Below are 16596 nucleotides of genomic sequence, written 5' to 3'. Positions count from 1 at the left end.
CATTTCTTTGTGTGTGTGTGTGTGTGTGTGTGTGTGTGTGTGTGTTTGTGTATGTTTGTGTGTAGGTGCCTGTGTGTGTGAACGTGCGTGTGTGCAAGTGGGTGTGTGTGTGTGTGTGTGTGTGTGCAATTATGCATGTGCATGTGTGACTATGTCTGCTTGCATGTGTGTATGTGCACGCTTGTGTCTGCATGCATGCGCTTGTGTGTGTGTGCGTGTGTGTGTGTGTGTGTCCGTACACATGTGTGTCCGCACACGTGTGTCCGTTAATGGCCACATGTGTGTGTTTGTGGCTCTTTGTGTGTGCTTTAGTGTATTTGCCCAGTTTCTGTCAGTATGGGCTATCCTGGGCGGTGGAAATCAGGCTCATGCGGAGATAAGATGCTGGATGGGGGAGACGAGGGAGGCTTGGCTTGTGTGTTTTCCGCTGATGCTCGCAGACTGCTTGGGTATAAATGCAGGGGGATGTGGGAGCTGGAGGAAAAGCAAGAGACGAGGAACTCACTACCACCACCAACAGCTCCTTAAGCAGTCAGAATCCAATCCCAACAGGTGAGTACCGGTCCTCTATACAGAACTGTATTAGCGCTAACCATTTAATATGGTTATTTAGTCTTCTATACAGAACTGTATTAGAGCTAACCATTTAATATGGTTATTTAGTGTTCTATACAGAACTGTTTTAGAACAACTTTTATATATCCAATGGACGAAGGCGATGTAAATGTCTATTTTGTTAAATCTGGTTATTTTGTCTTCTATACAGAACTGTATTAGAACAACTTGTATATTTCCTTGGGACAAACCCGTTGTAAATGTATTGTTTGTTTAAATCTGTTTATATTGTCGTTTATACAGAACTGTATGAGAACTACTTGTATATTTCATGAGGACGAACGTGATGTAAATGTATTTTTGTTTATTTATCTGGTTACTTTGTCTGGTTCCCAGTCGCCATGGAAGCTGCCATCAACGTCCTGGTCTCCCAGTTCAAGACCCATGCTGGCAAGGACGGCGCAGCCACCACACTCAGCAAGGAAGAGTTCCACAGCCTGGTGAAGAGCGACCTGCCCAACCTCGTCAAGGTATAACACCTCACACACACACCCACACACACACACACACACACACCCAGGCTAGCACATGGCTCCTCCTCCTTCTTAGAGCTGTACTGTGTGTTCTATTTGATTAAGTCACACCTTGACTGTATTCAGTTGCAACCAGAGTGAGTGACATCATCTGCTTGCTTATTGCAAGGTTTCGATATCAGCAGCATGTTCATGCATGCAGTAGAGTAGACTCTCTCTTCCTGTCTGGAAGATTCTGTCAGGAAGTGTGTGTGTGTGTGTGTGTGCACGTGTGTGTGTGTGTGTGTGTGTGTGTGTGTGTGTGTGTGTGTGTGTGTGACTTGAGTAAAGTGGCGGCTTACCTAGGTTTCAGGGAGGCCTACTGTAGGATAAAACCAAAGCTATGAGATGTGGAGTATTGCATATGGTACGGCAGCTTATACTTTAAAATTAAAACATCTAAAAACATGGTTGAAGTCGCGGGTTTTCCCGAAAAGAGTTTCTCTCTATCGTTGCTTACAGTATAGGAACTGAATTAAATGAAGGGATTTTTCCTTCTTAAAGAACGGTCCACCTCATTTAGTACTAGCCGTGGACAATAGATGGCAGGGCAGTCCTGTGGAGCAGCAAAAGTAGGCTACGGCCTATCTTAGAGACGGGATAGGGCTTGCTTGACCCATTCCTCAACGTTGTTTGTCTTGCAGAATTCAGCCGACCCAGCAGTGATTGATCGGCTAATGAGCTCACTGGACGAAAACAACGACGGGGAGCTGACATTCAATGAGTTCTGGCAGCTGATCGGAACCCTGGCTGGCAAACAAGCAGGACTCACTCAGTAGAATTGTACGGCCTTTCCTGACGGATTGCGCAATGAATCCGAGTGCATTAAACTGTATTCACTGTACCCTGAAGGGCATTTACCTCTAATTAATTTTCCCATTTATGTCTTCATGATGTTGGAAGAGTTTTTTTAGGCAATTTCTGAGATCGTAAAATGTTGAATAAAGACGTTTTTGTTCTCGACCTGGGTTTCTGCTGCTCTTGTATCTGCAGTCATTCATTGACTAGGAATATATACGACATTGGGCCACCCGCATTTAAGTCGTGGTGTATTACAGCCTTTGATTTTACGGGGGCATATTGACCTGTAATCTAATACACCTAGGTGCTCCCAGGCCCATGAGAAATACAGACTGATCCTGTTCCATAGGCCTTCAAAACGTCCATACAAGCCTGACTGGCCGAGCGTAAAGCTTCTGTTGTGATACAGTAGGGCGCGATCCTTTGGCTCAGTGGGACCAGTGAGTCCTGCTAAGGTCAAGTAGTCACAGTAGCCTCTAGTCCAGGCCATTGTGTCGACAAGAGCTACACACACACAAGCTATAGTTACCAATGGCGGTTCTACACGGGGCCTACGGGGGCCCATGCCCCTGTAGACATGTCCCTGGCCCCCCCTGTGGCCCCCCCGTGCTGACCAAATAAAACAATTATGATTTTACTAATTGTAAGGAAACTAATGCGATGCATCGTTCTACACGGCTAAATTCGAGCGGCGCACCCAAACAACGTGCTGCTGCTGCTCTCGGTGATGAGGGCTCAGCGACCGCTCTTGGAGAAAGGAGCCACGATCTCTCCTGTTGCAAGAGTCGAAGTTAAGCAAAACGACTTCATTTCGTTAGTGACTTGTTGTTCTTGCACATAACTGTGTAACTGTAGTTCCTCACACTGATGATGAAATTAAGTTTGTAAATGTCTGGTTTCGATATATACATACAAACGTAATCATATCCAAGCAAACTCGTCGAAGCAGAAGCAAGTATCAAAGTATCAGTATCCTTGCTAGGTATAGGCTACACAATGTTGTGATGTTAACCATGTATTTTCATCCTTTTTGGCTGCTGCACTGGGATAACAAATACATTTGAGTAAAGAGTAGTAGGCTATCTGCCCGTGTTAAGTAGGGAGGGATGGTTATGCAACAAAATCTAATGCATGCCCCTACGTTTTCTTTCTTCTAATAGCAGCTATCATTAAATGAGGAAAGAACAGTAGAACAGGGAAGTTTCCTTTGAGCTCTTTAGACTGTGCAAGATTGCTGTAACCGTTTCTTTAAGCTCAGCCTCTTGGGAACACAGTTTCTAGACACTGAAACTGATGAAATAAATAGGAAATCGCACATTGTTTTGCATTTCGTTGTACCCTGGAGTTTGTTTTTCACATTGAAACATTGTTTGTTGTACCCTGTACTGTACTTTATTTTTCATTTTTTATGGCCCTACCTCTCTTGCACGCTTGTACAAAACAAATGTTTATATGATTTTGATGATTTAGGGCATAAACTCAATCAACTTAAGATAGTTAGAAAGATACAGACTGGTGAAGTTATAAACTCATGTACAAATTAAATGTTTCATGATTTTAAAGTAAAATAGAGTTTATAATCTTTAAATATAATTGTTTGCCTTTTTTTGTGCCCCCTCGTTAAACAATGGCCCCTCCTTGGCCCCCCTAGTAAAATGTGTCTAGAACCGCCACTGATAGTTACACCATGTGAGTATATTCTTGATATTCACGTGTGCGTCTTGGTTACCCTCCTCACTTTGAGCTGTCCCATGGCTTACTACTATTTTATGTGCAAAAATAAAATGTCTAGAAATAGGAAAAAGGTAGTTCATATATTCAATTGTATGAGTTGGACTTTGCCTCCAAACTAAATTTCATGCCGTTATGGCGGTGACCACTGACAAACTAAAGCTAGTGGATGTGCTAAGCTATGTGGGTGAGTGAGAAAGTGTGTATTGGGACTGGGGGTGGGTTGTGTGTGTGTGTGTATGTGCGCGCGCGCGCGTGTGTGTGTGTGCGCGCGCGCGTGTGTGTGTGTGCATGTGTGTCGGTCCTTGTGTGTGTTAGTTAGTGGGGGGGATCAAAACACTCCCTGTTAGGCTCCCTGTTGACCAAACCAGTCCCAATTGGCACACCCACTTTAACATATTCAAAGTATTTTCTGTCTGTCTGTCTGTCTGTCTGTCTATCTATCTATCTATCTATCTATCTATCTATCTATCTATCTATCTATCTATCTATCTATCTATCTCTATACATGTAGAGAAAGGAATGAATAGATGAGCTCTCGTCATAGCGTGTGGGAGTTCTTGAGAGAGAGAGGGAGATAACTAATTCGTTCATTAATTCAATGGACTAGCCCTCCACAGTGCAACATTTTCCCTTTTTCTTCTTCTTTATTTTCTTGCTTTGATTAGTTAAGTGTCTATCTCTCTATATGTCTTTTCACTCATTATAAACTTGAACGCTGGTTCAACGTATTCCTATAATCATTGTTTCTCAATCTATCTCGATCTATCCATCCATCTATCTATATGTCAAACCTTCTATCAATCTATCTGTATATCTATCTATGTATATTTGTCTATCTATCTAACTTTATTTGTCTATATACTATATAGTGTCTGGTATAGATAGATAGATAGATAGATAGATAGATAGATAGATAGATAGATAGATAGATAGATAGATAGATAGATAGATAGATAGATAGATAGATAGATAGATAGATAGATAGATAGATAGATAGAAAGATGGATGGATGGATGGATGGATGGATGGATGGATTTATCTATCTATCCAATATCTAGATATATATTTCTATCTATCTATCTATCTATCTATCTATCTATCTATCTATCTATCTATCTATCTATCTATCTATCTATCTATCTATCTATCTATCTATCTATCATTCGTACAATAATAATACTTTGTTTTATTTTTTTAACATCTAATAATGACGGCTCCAACGTTATGTTTTTGTTCTCAGTCAACAGAATTAACGCATTGTTATAAACTTCCTTGCAAACGCCCTGTCTCTTCCCGGAGGATAACTGACCCAAAATGGGGGTGAATGGTGCGCGAAATTACACAAGACGTGGACCCGCTGGACCCCAAGTCCCCCCAAACCCAAACCCCACCCTGCATCCTACCCTCCAAAATAAAAACCAACAACTTGGGACATAATGTTGTAAAACGTATTCTCCCTCTCTTCCCCAAAAAAGTTGCGCGTAAGCTCTTCCTCATTCCCCGTCCTCCCTCACTCCTCCAGGTACACGCCCTTTGACTTGTCAGGGGGAAAAGTTTGAAGAAGAAAAAAAAGGCAAATCACGGAAGAGGTTCTGCTTCTCCTACTTGTTCAGCAACTCATCTGCTCTCAAAGTAGCGCGGCCAGGCGGACAAGATCCAAAAGCCAACATACTCGAACACATCTGTACCACTTCTTTATCTCCTCGCACACGTTATACGGTAAGTGGGGGAGTTTTGGGCAGTTCTGCTTTCCCGTTCTCTTTTTTCTGCTTGGTACGAACAGAACTGGGAGCTCAGCGGTTTGTGTGCCACGTTTCGATGTCTAAAAAGAGTCATCTCAAGGAAACCCAAACCCACTGCTCTGGACACTGTGGGGACAGTCAGGAGGAACGCGGCCGCCAAGTATTGTAACACTAGATTTAAGACCTGTTGGACATTTGCGTTAGTCGTGTGTGTGCAACTATTTGGCGGTATTTCAAGCTCTTTGGTGTACGGTTTGTTCTTATTTAATTATCCCACACGTCCGGTTACTCATCTTGCAGGAGTTGGCAGAGGTCCGCTATAAAGTTTTGGTTGCAGTACAACATGAAAGATTGAAACCATATTGGTGGACGTCTTTAATTCAGCACCGTGTTTAAAATGAGTCTCGTGCGTAAATGCGCAACTTGGCGCAAAATGTAATATGCTAGTAATAGTATAATAGTAATAACGTCTAATTTCACGACATCTCTATTCTATTGCGAACGTGTGACACACCTTGTCCCAAGGTGTGTCATCTCTGATTCTCGTTGAGAAACATCAGTGGCCCTTTTTGGCACGGCTACTGATCAACATCCATCCACGCCCGTCCTTTTATCCTATACTGGCCTACACTTCATCCGCTTTTTTTTGTGTGTATCGGATTAAATATTGACTTGTGCCAGTTCTATGCAGTTTACAGCCACAATCCAACTTGTTCCTCTGTTAATATTTCATGCAACACGAGCACTAGTATTGTCATGACGGTGCGCACGTACCGGATCACGTTTTGCCCATTTGGAAACGCAACACTCAATCTAATTTGGGGCTCTGAGGAGAAACGGGAGACCTGTGGTTGTATATGTTTAATTATTTGAGCCCTTGTTGTTTTTGTCGGCCTTTTAAGATATATAACGGGGATGAGTTGCTTCTCGCAAATCCTTGGACGGTAAGGGACGACCAGCCCAGGGCTGCGACGCGAGATAAGTAATTGAAGGCCTGCATTCGTTAAGGCAGAATTAGGACATGGTCGCTTGGGAATAGTAGGCTACTGTCCAGTGGGTTGCATGTAGAAGGGTAAGAAGGTGAATAATGCACGTGTACATGTCACCGGATAGAAATGTCCTAGCTGTAAGACTAAACGTGTGCTGTGTATGATAGAGAAGGGCCGTTGCCCTTGTTTGTTCAATTTATGGAGGGCGTGCCATCGCTGCAGAGCCGCGCGGAAATAGGATCTTCTGCACGCTGCTGGTTTTATGTGAATTAATAACAGTTATGGGTGTTGCTCGGCACAAATAATGATTTCAGTTGACTAAGGGCCTTGTTTTCACAATTTTAACATTGCTATGGGGCAGATTAGAGATGATTATATGGCATGCCATATACTTTTAGAAATCCTTTAAAGGATTTGAAAACGTATGAAAGAAAGACTGTTTTATCATGTGTAGTTTAATGTTTGAAGATGGGACAGTTTACCCTAATGGCTATTGACACAGCCCCCCCCCCCCCCCCCCTTCCCATTATCAGATTGTAGCAAAGATTGATATTTTACTTTTCTTTTAATTATCTTGATTCACAAAAACGGTTTTCGATAAAAAATGGACTCTTACCCTATTCAAATAGGGAACGTCCACCCCCCTCCCGCCCCCCTCCCCAGGACACACAGACACCGTTTGTTCCGACACACCCGAGAGTTGACAGACTAGTAAGGTCACCTTAGAAAACAAAACATACTCCCCTCATTGCTTGGGGCCAAACGTGTCTACTGCGTGGCCTGTGGGTTCCTGTCGGGTGATCTTCACACACACACATAACTGGAATTCCACCGGCTGACATATGTCACACAACGGTGCATACCTCCTTCTTGTTTTCCTTTCTTTTCTTCTGTATATACAGTAGCGATCTTTACCTGAGAATAATATGCACAAACACACGACTCACACACACAAACAGACACACACCCCAACACACGTGCTGGTCGATACTCAGAAGTCGTAGCTGTTAACAGATTACAGTAGCTGTTATCTATTTCGTGTAGTTGTTTTTTCTTTATATCAACCTCTTTATACCCTTTATACCCCCCCCCCCCCCCCCCCCCCCCCCCCCCCCCCCCCCCCCCCCCCGTGGTGGGGGTGAGGGGCACGGACATACAGTGCAGAGAAGCGGCGAGGAGGAGGATAGACAGATAGGGGGAGATAACGAAAGAGGAGAAAGGAGCAGACAGGTGGCTGGTATTCCCTGGGGTAACGTGAGGCCTTCTGTGGCTGCATGGCGGCTCCAGTGGATCAGATGACCTATCAGAGATCACAACCTCCATTGTGCCGCACATCTCGTCTCTCGGCCCGTCCCCCCCCCCCGCGTTGTGACGCGTTGTGGCGGGGAACGCAAGGATATCCTCTTGTTTCTTTTTCCACCGGGCGCCTGCCGCAGGACACTCTGCCTCGTTCGTCAATGCAGAGCCCCCTGGTTTTTTTCTTTTTGGTTTTTCTTTTCGGAAAAAATTGCCCATTGGCCGTGTGTGGGGGGTGTTTCCTTTTCCTGCTTACCCGAGGAGCCACAGCTCAGCGTGGACAGCAGCCTGTATTCATACAGCAGTATTCACCCTGCTGCTGCCGCCGCTATCTGCTTTGTCAGACCTGACGCAATAAAACACCTAGGACAACCCCCCCCCCTGAGCCCACCCTCCTCCTCCTCCTCTCTTTATTGGTCTGACTGTATGTCTGTCTGGATGCTATCTATATGTGTACAGCGTTCATTCATTGTGTTTCTTTTTATAGTTAAGCGTCGACTCGTGGGTGCTTGTTAAATGCCACACCCATGATCTCAAGATAAAATCTGGGAAATTAAATACTACAGCATATGTAGGTACAAAGTACAATAATTAGAAGAAGAGTAGCTGACGTTTTCAATGTGGTGTTAGCATGTTTGTTAATTGACTCAAACATTCCATCTCCATTCATTCATCCATCCATCTCCATTCATTCATCTATCCATCTCCATTCATTTATCCATCGCTCTCCATTCATTCATCCAATGATCTAAATTCCTTCACACCTCCATTCATTCTCCCATTCATTTTCCTTCATTGACCCATCTCCGTTAAGTAGACCATCCATCTCCATTAATTTGTCCATCTATCTAAATTTATAAGCCCAGCAATCTCCATTTATTCATCCAATTATCTACATAAATGAATCCACAAAACAATGTATTTATCCACCAAGCTCCATTCATTCACCCATCCATCTCTATTAGTTCACCCATCCATCTAAAAAGCAGATTGTCACGTTGTATTCATTTCCCCACTACCCTTCCTATGTTTCTCCCAAGAACCAGAAGTCATGGAGGCTGCTATTCAGACAGTGGTGAAGGTCTTCCTGAAGTCGGCCAAGGGCGGTGACAGCATGGGCGGCAAGGACTTCGACAACCTGGTGAAGAAGCAGCTCGGCAACGTCCTGACGGTGAGGACGCGCTCTCTGAACACTCGCCGGATCGTGAGGAGAACCTAAAGAAACGACTGGAACATAGTCCTGTGTGTTCTTTTATTGTCAGCTTGTTGAGAACAAACCAGTAACTTGTTCTCTTACTTACTCCCAAAGAAAAGCGCTTTGCTCAGATATGTGACTAGGGAAGTCGCTAGGAGAAACAACATAGACCGGCCTGTGAATGATTTGATTGATTACCTGGAAAAAAACAAAAAACAAGACATGGCGAACGACCACATTGTCGTTCCTTCGTTCTGTCTCATGCCTTTCTCTTACTTCCTCCTTCTCTGCCAGGACACGGACTCCAAGGACGCGCTCAAGGAGATGCGCAAGGGCCTGGACGAGAACCAGGACGGCAAGGTGAGCTTCGAGGAGTACATGACGCTCATCGGCTACCTGGCCAACTCCATGAGCGAGGCCAAGACCAAGGAGAAGGCTGAGGCGCCCAAGAGCGACACGGCGGCCGTCGCCAACAGCGCCCCGGCCCAGGAGAACAACTCGGCGGCGCCGCCCGCGGCGGTGGCGCTGGTGGTGGAGCCGCCCAAGGTGGAGGTGAAGCCGGTGGAGGTGGCGCTGCCCGAGCCGGTGGCGTCGGCGGTGTCCGCGGCGGCGGCGGCAGCCGGGGTGGTGGTGGAGGAGGCGGGGCCGAAGGAGAGCGTAGACGGGGCGCCCGCCGCGGCCACGGCCGTCATGCCCGTGGCCCAAGGAGAGGGGAAGGGCGAGGATGCGACCTCATAGGGCGAGCGAGGGCGGCGTGCGTTCCCCCCACCCGGTCTTCACGCGACGATGACGACAGCACCACGGCCGGCACACGCACACACACACACACACACGCAAACACACAAAGACACAGACACATGGACACACACACTACACGTCTAACACCACACTGCATTGAAAAGTGAGAAAAGGAAGCGTGCCAAAATGTTTTGTTTCAACTACAATTATGATCCTGAGTTCATAACGCTAAACTCTTGTCAAACCTTAAGTCCCAAGTAAGACGATTTCTTATCATTTGTATCGGAAAAATAACTCCTGCGTTAGTCTCCTAACATTCCTCAGTGCTTGCCACTATGTTGCTCTGTTGGTTTGTCCCGTTCGATAGTGTGCTTACGTCAATGTGAAGAGAGATACATATCAGGCATTGGCTGAGGTATGTGACCCGTACCCCTTGTTCAATCTTTTACAGCAAACCATGCCACTTTGTGTCCCTACAGCGTTATGCTGACAAACACCCTTTTCCTTTTTACCAGACCACTGTGTGTTAATGCTTGGGATACACTACGACTCACCACTAATCAAAGGGACTCCATCCACTTTGCTTTCCCCCCTCTTCCTCTCTCTCTCACTCTCTCTCTCTCTCTCTCTCTCTCTCTCTCTCTCTCTCTCTCTCTCTCTCACTCCCTCCGTCTCTCTCCCTCTCTCTCCCTGTAGGTCTGTGTATGGCCCTCACCTCTCCCTCGGGTCTTGTGACTCCGGGGTCGTCTCATTATAGGGTTAACGCATTAGTAAGCATCGGAACAGTACACCTCGTTTGCCGCTAATGGCAGGCAGTGTGCAAAACGGTGCTCCACTCGCAGAGCAATTTACACCCTCTTTCTCTCTTTTTCTCTCTCTCTCTCTCTCTCCTTCCATCTTTCTTTCCCTCTGTCTCTCGTTTCCTCTCTCACTCTATATATATATCTATCTATAGATAGATATATATATGCATGTTTTCAGACGTAACCGGCTGGGACTGGGAAATGCAAGATCAGGTGTAGGATTCTGGATTAATAATTAAGGAGCGTGGCGGTAATCCACACCGGGAGAGGACCTGTACGGTCATAGGGGAGCCCAAAGTAACCTCGGGGGACAAGGCTGGCAAACGGGAACAAACAAACACAATTAAACTGGAAAGGGAGGTTGTTTTATTCTGTTTTGTTCTCCATTTTGTTTACTATTCTGTTATGTCATTATTTTTTTTAAAAGGTTTGAAACGATCCACTTAGACTAGCGCGCGGGCTGCTGCATCACGCAGTTGCCAATTCGGCAGGGTTGCGTGTGTTTTTTTACTTTTGGTCACGCCCTTATTTTGGCGGAGGGACCCTGTTTGACCCGCCTGGCGACACCTGTCAGAGTTTACAAATCCCCGGTGGATTAGGCGTTTGGTTGGCGAACACGCCCTCCAGCTCAAACAATTACACGAAAGTAATCCGGTGTCTCTGGTGACCCTGCCCTTTACAGATCACCACTCTGTCACCGGGGACGACGACATATCATATCGTACCCACCAATCAGACATCAATCTCCAGCATATCTCTAACACGCTATTGCACACTATATTGCTATCAGTAACCGGCAGAATATAACCATTGTATTATTAAAATAGTGGTCCCTTTTCAAGCAGTACGCTGCCATGACTCAGTGGTATCTCTCTTATTGAACTTTTCTAATCTAATATAAGAAACCTATCTATTTTTAACATATTGTCCTAACCTTGACCACTATGGAGATTACTTGAAGTCTCTGCAAAATTGGAAACATACTTATTTGTCCTGTTATAAGCAAATGATTTGTTAATTAGAGCCTAATGATTTGTAAATTGTCTGGTCGTGAATAATGCAGGCTTGGGGAGAGAGAGAAAGAGAGGGAGAGAGAGGCTCATGTTGCATACGGCTGTGTGGCCAGCCACTAAGGCCAGGTTTTGGACCTTGCGCCTTGTGCGTTATCATATCAGCAGTACCAAGCACATTGAATCTCTTAGTGGCCAAACAGGCAGGACAAATTCAACCAAACTCCTGTGAGTCACACACTGTGGCGCTGGGACACACCTATTGTAAATACGCTCTCATCAACATTGCTCGGCCCATTTTGTTTTCTTGTCCAAATAGACCACATTCATTGACCCGCACTGCAGTTCAAACGTACAAAAGAGCTCAAATTTGGACATTACAGTCACTGCGCCTATGTTATTTACTTAACGTTACATTTTATGTCTCTTGACTAACGTGTACTCTCTTGTTTTTATTTTGTTCAGTTAGTTCAGTTTTAATAATATCGGTTCTCTTTTCATGGTACTAGAATACTACAAAGGCCCCAGTCTCTGACTGTCTGCAGTTAGTCGCCTACTATGCGTGAAGGATCATTTTGCATCTTGTGTGTCTGCGCTGGCACTCAGCATATCTTTGAAACTCTAATAACCCATATGATAAACATGCACCTGAACGCTGACTTCACCGCCGCAACTCAACAGACAAATCCATTAAAAGTGTGACATATGGTGATGGGATTTAGTGAAAGGCACACCCTCTGTGTTCAACAGAATATTTGGATCAACCCTCACTGCCCCCGCCTAAAATATAATATAAATATAAATTAACTTGTTTTTCGACTTGCGTGGAACTTGGCGGACTTAACTACAGGCCTCTGTACACAGACCGACTGACTCCCTGCCAAACACACAACTAATATACATACTTAGAGATTTCAACACACAATCCGAGTGTAGAAATGAGAATAACTTCAGAACTTTGTTATGTGTATGTGCATCCAGTTGATTTGCTGATAGCATAAACAACGGATGCAAGCTTTGGTAGCAGGTCAGTGTGTATGTAATGTTGTGCATCGTGTATGAGTTTATTTGGCTCACCTACAGTGCCTTAAACAGTGGAGCAGTGTGCGTTTTTACTTTTAATTTGTGTTATTCTTATGTAAAACCGCCATGTTCAGCAATGGAAAACGCCATGCAATCCACATTTTAGAGTTATCCTAAATGCTTTATCATTATTGCATTGTCTTTGTAACCAATATGTGTACTATTCAATAATAAATAAATGAATAACTGTGACTCTATGCCATGATCTCTCTGTGGTCTTTTGTATATTACCATCTAGTTACCTGCAGTAGCTGTGTGTGTGTGTGTGTGTGTGTGTGTGTGTGTGTGTGTGTGTGTGTGTGTGTGTGTGTGTGTGTGTGTGTGTGTGTGTGTGCATGTGTGTGTGTGGGTGTGTGTGTGTGTGTGTGTTTGTGGAGATGAATAATAATAACTCATCATTTCAGTATGTAATAATAAGAAGATATAAGTATGACACAATTTCAAATCATACACCAAGATCATGTACAACAACTTTTATAATTAAGAAAAAGCATTTGATGTAATAAGAAAGAAATTAGGAAACTGCACATGCCTCATCTAACATTGAGTCTAGATTATAATGATAACTGGGGGGGTGAATGTATGCACAGATATAAGCAGGGTGCGATTTGCCGGTGGGGATGGTGGGGATTATCCCCCCCTCTGGTTTACACGTCCTACCCTCTGCTGAATTATTTTTATCCTCGGTGGGGATAAAAATTATCCCCCCCACCCAAAGTATTTTCACCATTACATCGTAATAATTAACAACCAAAATACACAGGGTCCGTCTTCATTTTGAAACATTTTAAAATGTTTCTCAAAATTATCCCCCCCCCTCTGGTTTTTTCACAAATCGCACCCTGGATATAAGGACGGGCTATGTGTGTGTCTGTGTGTGTGCTGGTGATTTTCTGTTTGTGTCTTAATGAAGACCTGAGGCCAGTCAGGGAGGCCCAATCACAGAGAAGGGGGGGTGCGGGGGCAGGTGGGGGGGTGGGTGTACGTAAGCGGGTGGGACGGGTCAGGTGTGTGTGGTGAGATGGTAACAGGGGTGGGGGGTGGGGACAGGGGTGGAGGATGGGGACAGGGGTGGAGGGTGGGGACAGGGGTGGGGGGGGTGGGGTGTTGGGAGGGCCATCGCGGGCAGGCGGTATTTAAACCCCGGCCCAACTCTCCCTATCCATCTTCTGCTTGACTCTTGTCTCTACCTCTGTATCTCTCCTCAGCAACAGGAAGCACACCATCCACCGCCAGGTAAGACTCACAGCTCTTACAAAGCACCTTTCTCCGCTGGCTCTGATCATGATGTGCTCAAGGCGATTGTCTGCATGCTTTTCTTCTCTGTTTTACTGGCAGGGTGCATGTAGTAAACAAGACTTTGATAGTGGTAGGGGTTCAGAATGGTTTTGGTTATATCAATGGATATCAGGGAGAGATTTACTCGGCAGTTAGACATGTGTTGCTCTTTGTAAATGTGATTTTATTGTTTATTGTATGTTGTATTGTTTCACTACATATGTATGGTGTAGTTATCCCAAACAAATAGCTGATCATCATCACATTGTAATGTGATTAACTAAATAGTAATTCAATGTTATTTCGTGCTACATCAAACTTGATATATAGTATATAAGTGAGTATTCCAAAAGTGCAATAAAGTAAATATCCCTGTAGAAACTCATTTTAAATAGATGTGCTTCAATTTGCTCATTGCATTACTGTGCAGATAGTGCCCCGTCCTGTGAATCTGCAACTTGACAGCGAAGCCATTACTGCTAAACTCAATCTTGTGTTACATGACAGAGTTCATGTCGTCATGGTTTCCCATTGTATTGGGCCACTGCGTAAGAAAGAGAGAGAGAAAGATAACCCCCCGTATATATTTTCCAGTCAGCCAGCTACAGTGTCCTGTCTCTCCTCCTCTTTCAGCTAAAGTGGCCAGAGCTCTGACCTCTGTCGTACAATAGGACGCAGGAGAAACTACAGCCAGTGATCTATGACATAGATATTACACCGGCATCATTGCCTCTGTCGGATCCAATCTGGTGCAACCGGAGAGTAATTGAAAGGAAAATTACAATATTTTGAATTTCACCCTCTGTGTAGTTTGTGGACGTGCTTTCAGGTTGCAGATATGGGTTTGCAGCAGTGACATTTGAATAATGATTATGTGGATGGGTGAGTGGATGAGTGGGTGAGTGGATGAGTGGGTGAGTGGATGAGTGGGTGAGTGTGTGGGTGTGAGTCTGGACAAATACAAGCACCTCACCTTTCCAAGCACTCTTATCTAGAAATAAGTGTTTTGTTTGTGTACATTTCAGCGTATTTGCAATTCAATATGGATACGTATTTCATGTGCACTACAAGGGCCTTACAGTGAAGCAATTAGTTTGAAAATAATACTTATCTTGTACCAATGATCTCAGTGCGTGCATATTCAGCTTCCAGCAAAGGTCATTAAAAAGGGGAGCAAGGTTTACCCTCAAAGATATCCTCTCACCTAAACCCATTTTGTTGTACCCATCCATTTGAAACACGGCAAGAGTTCTCTCTATTTTCTCCATCGACCTAAGGCATTGACCTGCTCTATGTCTGTGTGTGTGCACAGTCTCCCCCCGACTCCAGCACAAGAAGAACCAGGATGCCGGACACAATGTGTGTAAGATTGTTCAAAAGCTTCTGTTTTCCGTCTTTCCCCAACCCGACCTCCCACAAGCTCCAGCTAAGGCCAAGTATAAGTATATTCCACCCCCCGTTGCCGTAGAAACGGGGGGCCACCTTAAACAAACTCCTGTATAGCGCTGATAACCCTTCACCCCTCCTCCATTCACCTCCGTCTATCTTCTGTCACCCTATGGGAGATGGCTTCACACCTCGCCATGTCATGTGACCCGGCACACACGTCACATGACATGCGGCGTGGCAGTGGAGCGGGCATCGGTAGGCAGACACTAACCTTTGAATACCGTCCCCCCTTCCCCCCCCCCCCCAACCCCCAACACCTCCCTGTCCAAAGCATGTCCAAGGAGCCCAGTTCCGACTTGGAGAGCGCCATGCAGATGCTCATCAAGACCTTCCATAAGTACTCTGGGAAGGAGGGGGACAAGTACACCCTGAGCCGGGGGGAGCTCAAAGAGCTGCTCCTGGGGGAGTTGGGCAGCTACCTTGGGGTAAGTGCACCGCCATTTGTGTGGGTGTGGGTGTGTGTGTGTGGTGTCGGCGTGGGTGAAAATAACTTTTTCTGGTTGTTGCATGTACTGACACACAAGGTATGTGCTCGTGAGTTTGGCACGCGGGTGCTGACAAGCCCGGCTGCTGATTGCATTCCCACACTGTGCAAAGACACACACACACACACACACACACACACACACACACACACACACACACACACACACACACACGCATACAGTCGCACACACACGCAGACAGGACCACACACTTACACACACACATGCAATCACACGTAAATATGACCGCACACACATGCAGAAACATGACCACACACACACACAGACACACACACACACACTCAAACACACATTCACAAACGCAGACACACACACACACACACACACACACTCACACACACTCACCACATTGACATGCACACACTCACCCCTAAAATCTAAAACACACATGCTCCCATGAACACACAAACACCCACACACTCACCCACACACACACACACACACAATCACACAAACCAATACACACAGGAAACCACATTCTGAGCTACATTTCTCTTCCTCTCCCCCCTCCCTCCCTCCCTCCCTCCCTCCTGCACTCTAGAGCGGCAAAGATAATGAGGGGGTGGAGAAGGTGATGAACGACCTGGACGCCAACAACGACGGGGAGGTGGACTTCACCGAGTTCATCATCCTCATGGGCGCCCTCACGGTGGCCTGCAACGACTTCTTCCTCGACGTCAAGACAGAAGACAAGCCCAAGGAATAGCGGCCTTCCCCGGAGCCGCTGTAGCAAGAGAGAGAGAGAGAGAGAGAGAGAGAGAGGCATAGAGAGAGAACAGTGTGCGCGTGCATGTGTGTTTGTGTGTGTGAGAGAGGGAGGGAGGGCGGGCGAGCGGGTCAGAAGA

The 16596-nt window shown here is 45.5% G+C and overlaps 3 protein-coding genes across 4 annotated transcripts; all 3 read left to right on the top strand.

The window, feature by feature from the left end:
- Positions 1–414: 414 nt before the first annotated feature.
- s100a11 (S100 calcium binding protein A11) lies at positions 415–2090 on the top strand. The gene is made up of 3 exons (XM_079749971.1): positions 415–552; positions 952–1085; positions 1772–2090. The coding sequence occupies exons 1-3, from the start codon at positions 456–458 to the stop codon at positions 1904–1906; spliced, it is 366 nt and encodes a 121-aa protein (XP_079606097.1). The 5' UTR covers positions 415–455; the 3' UTR covers positions 1907–2090.
- A 3138-nt stretch (positions 2091–5228) lies between these two features.
- Positions 5229–12715, top strand: s100u (S100 calcium binding protein U). 2 transcript variants are annotated; one of them, XM_079749250.1, is made up of 3 exons: positions 5229–5381; positions 8736–8860; positions 9179–12715. In XM_079749250.1, the coding sequence occupies exons 2-3, from the start codon at positions 8741–8743 to the stop codon at positions 9620–9622; spliced, it is 564 nt and encodes a 187-aa protein (XP_079605376.1). In that variant the 5' UTR covers positions 5229–5381; positions 8736–8740; the 3' UTR covers positions 9623–12715. The 2 variants fall into 2 exon arrangements, with proteins under 2 accessions (XP_079605376.1, XP_079605377.1); XM_079749251.1 differs by having other exon boundaries at positions 5232–5381; positions 8730–8860.
- Positions 12716–13703: 988 nt separating this feature from the next.
- On the top strand, positions 13704–16457 carry s100s (S100 calcium binding protein S; the record flags this gene model as incomplete). The annotated part of the gene is made up of 4 exons (XM_079749937.1): positions 13704–13754; positions 15109–15155; positions 15517–15670; positions 16293–16457. The coding sequence occupies exons 2-4, from the start codon at positions 15142–15144 to the stop codon at positions 16455–16457; spliced, it is 333 nt and encodes a 110-aa protein (XP_079606063.1). The 5' UTR covers positions 13704–13754; positions 15109–15141.
- Between the last annotated feature and the right edge of the window lie 139 nt (positions 16458–16596).

Source organism: Pollachius pollachius, assembly GCF_949987615.1.
Source record: "Pollachius pollachius genome assembly, chromosome: 13".
Classification (NCBI taxonomy): domain Eukaryota; kingdom Metazoa; phylum Chordata; class Actinopteri; order Gadiformes; family Gadidae; genus Pollachius; species Pollachius pollachius.
This window is presented reverse-complemented; position numbering and strand designations above follow the sequence as displayed.

Excerpts from the sequence above, each read along its gene's own strand:
- s100a11 (XM_079749971.1), top strand. The coding sequence starts at position 456 with ATGCAGGGGGATGTGGGAGCTGGAGGAAAAGCAAGAGACGAGGAACTC. Across the intron at positions 553-951 it reads TCAGAATCCAATCCCAACAG|TCGCCATGGAAGCTGCCATC; the intron begins GTGAGTACCGGT and ends TCTGGTTCCCAG. Across the intron at positions 1,086-1,771 it reads ACCTGCCCAACCTCGTCAAG|AATTCAGCCGACCCAGCAGT; the intron begins GTATAACACCTC and ends TTTGTCTTGCAG.
- s100u (XM_079749250.1), top strand. The coding sequence starts at position 8,741 with ATGGAGGCTGCTATTCAGACAGTGGTGAAGGTCTTCCTGAAGTCGGCC. Across the intron at positions 8,861-9,178 it reads AGCTCGGCAACGTCCTGACG|GACACGGACTCCAAGGACGC; the intron begins GTGAGGACGCGC and ends CTTCTCTGCCAG.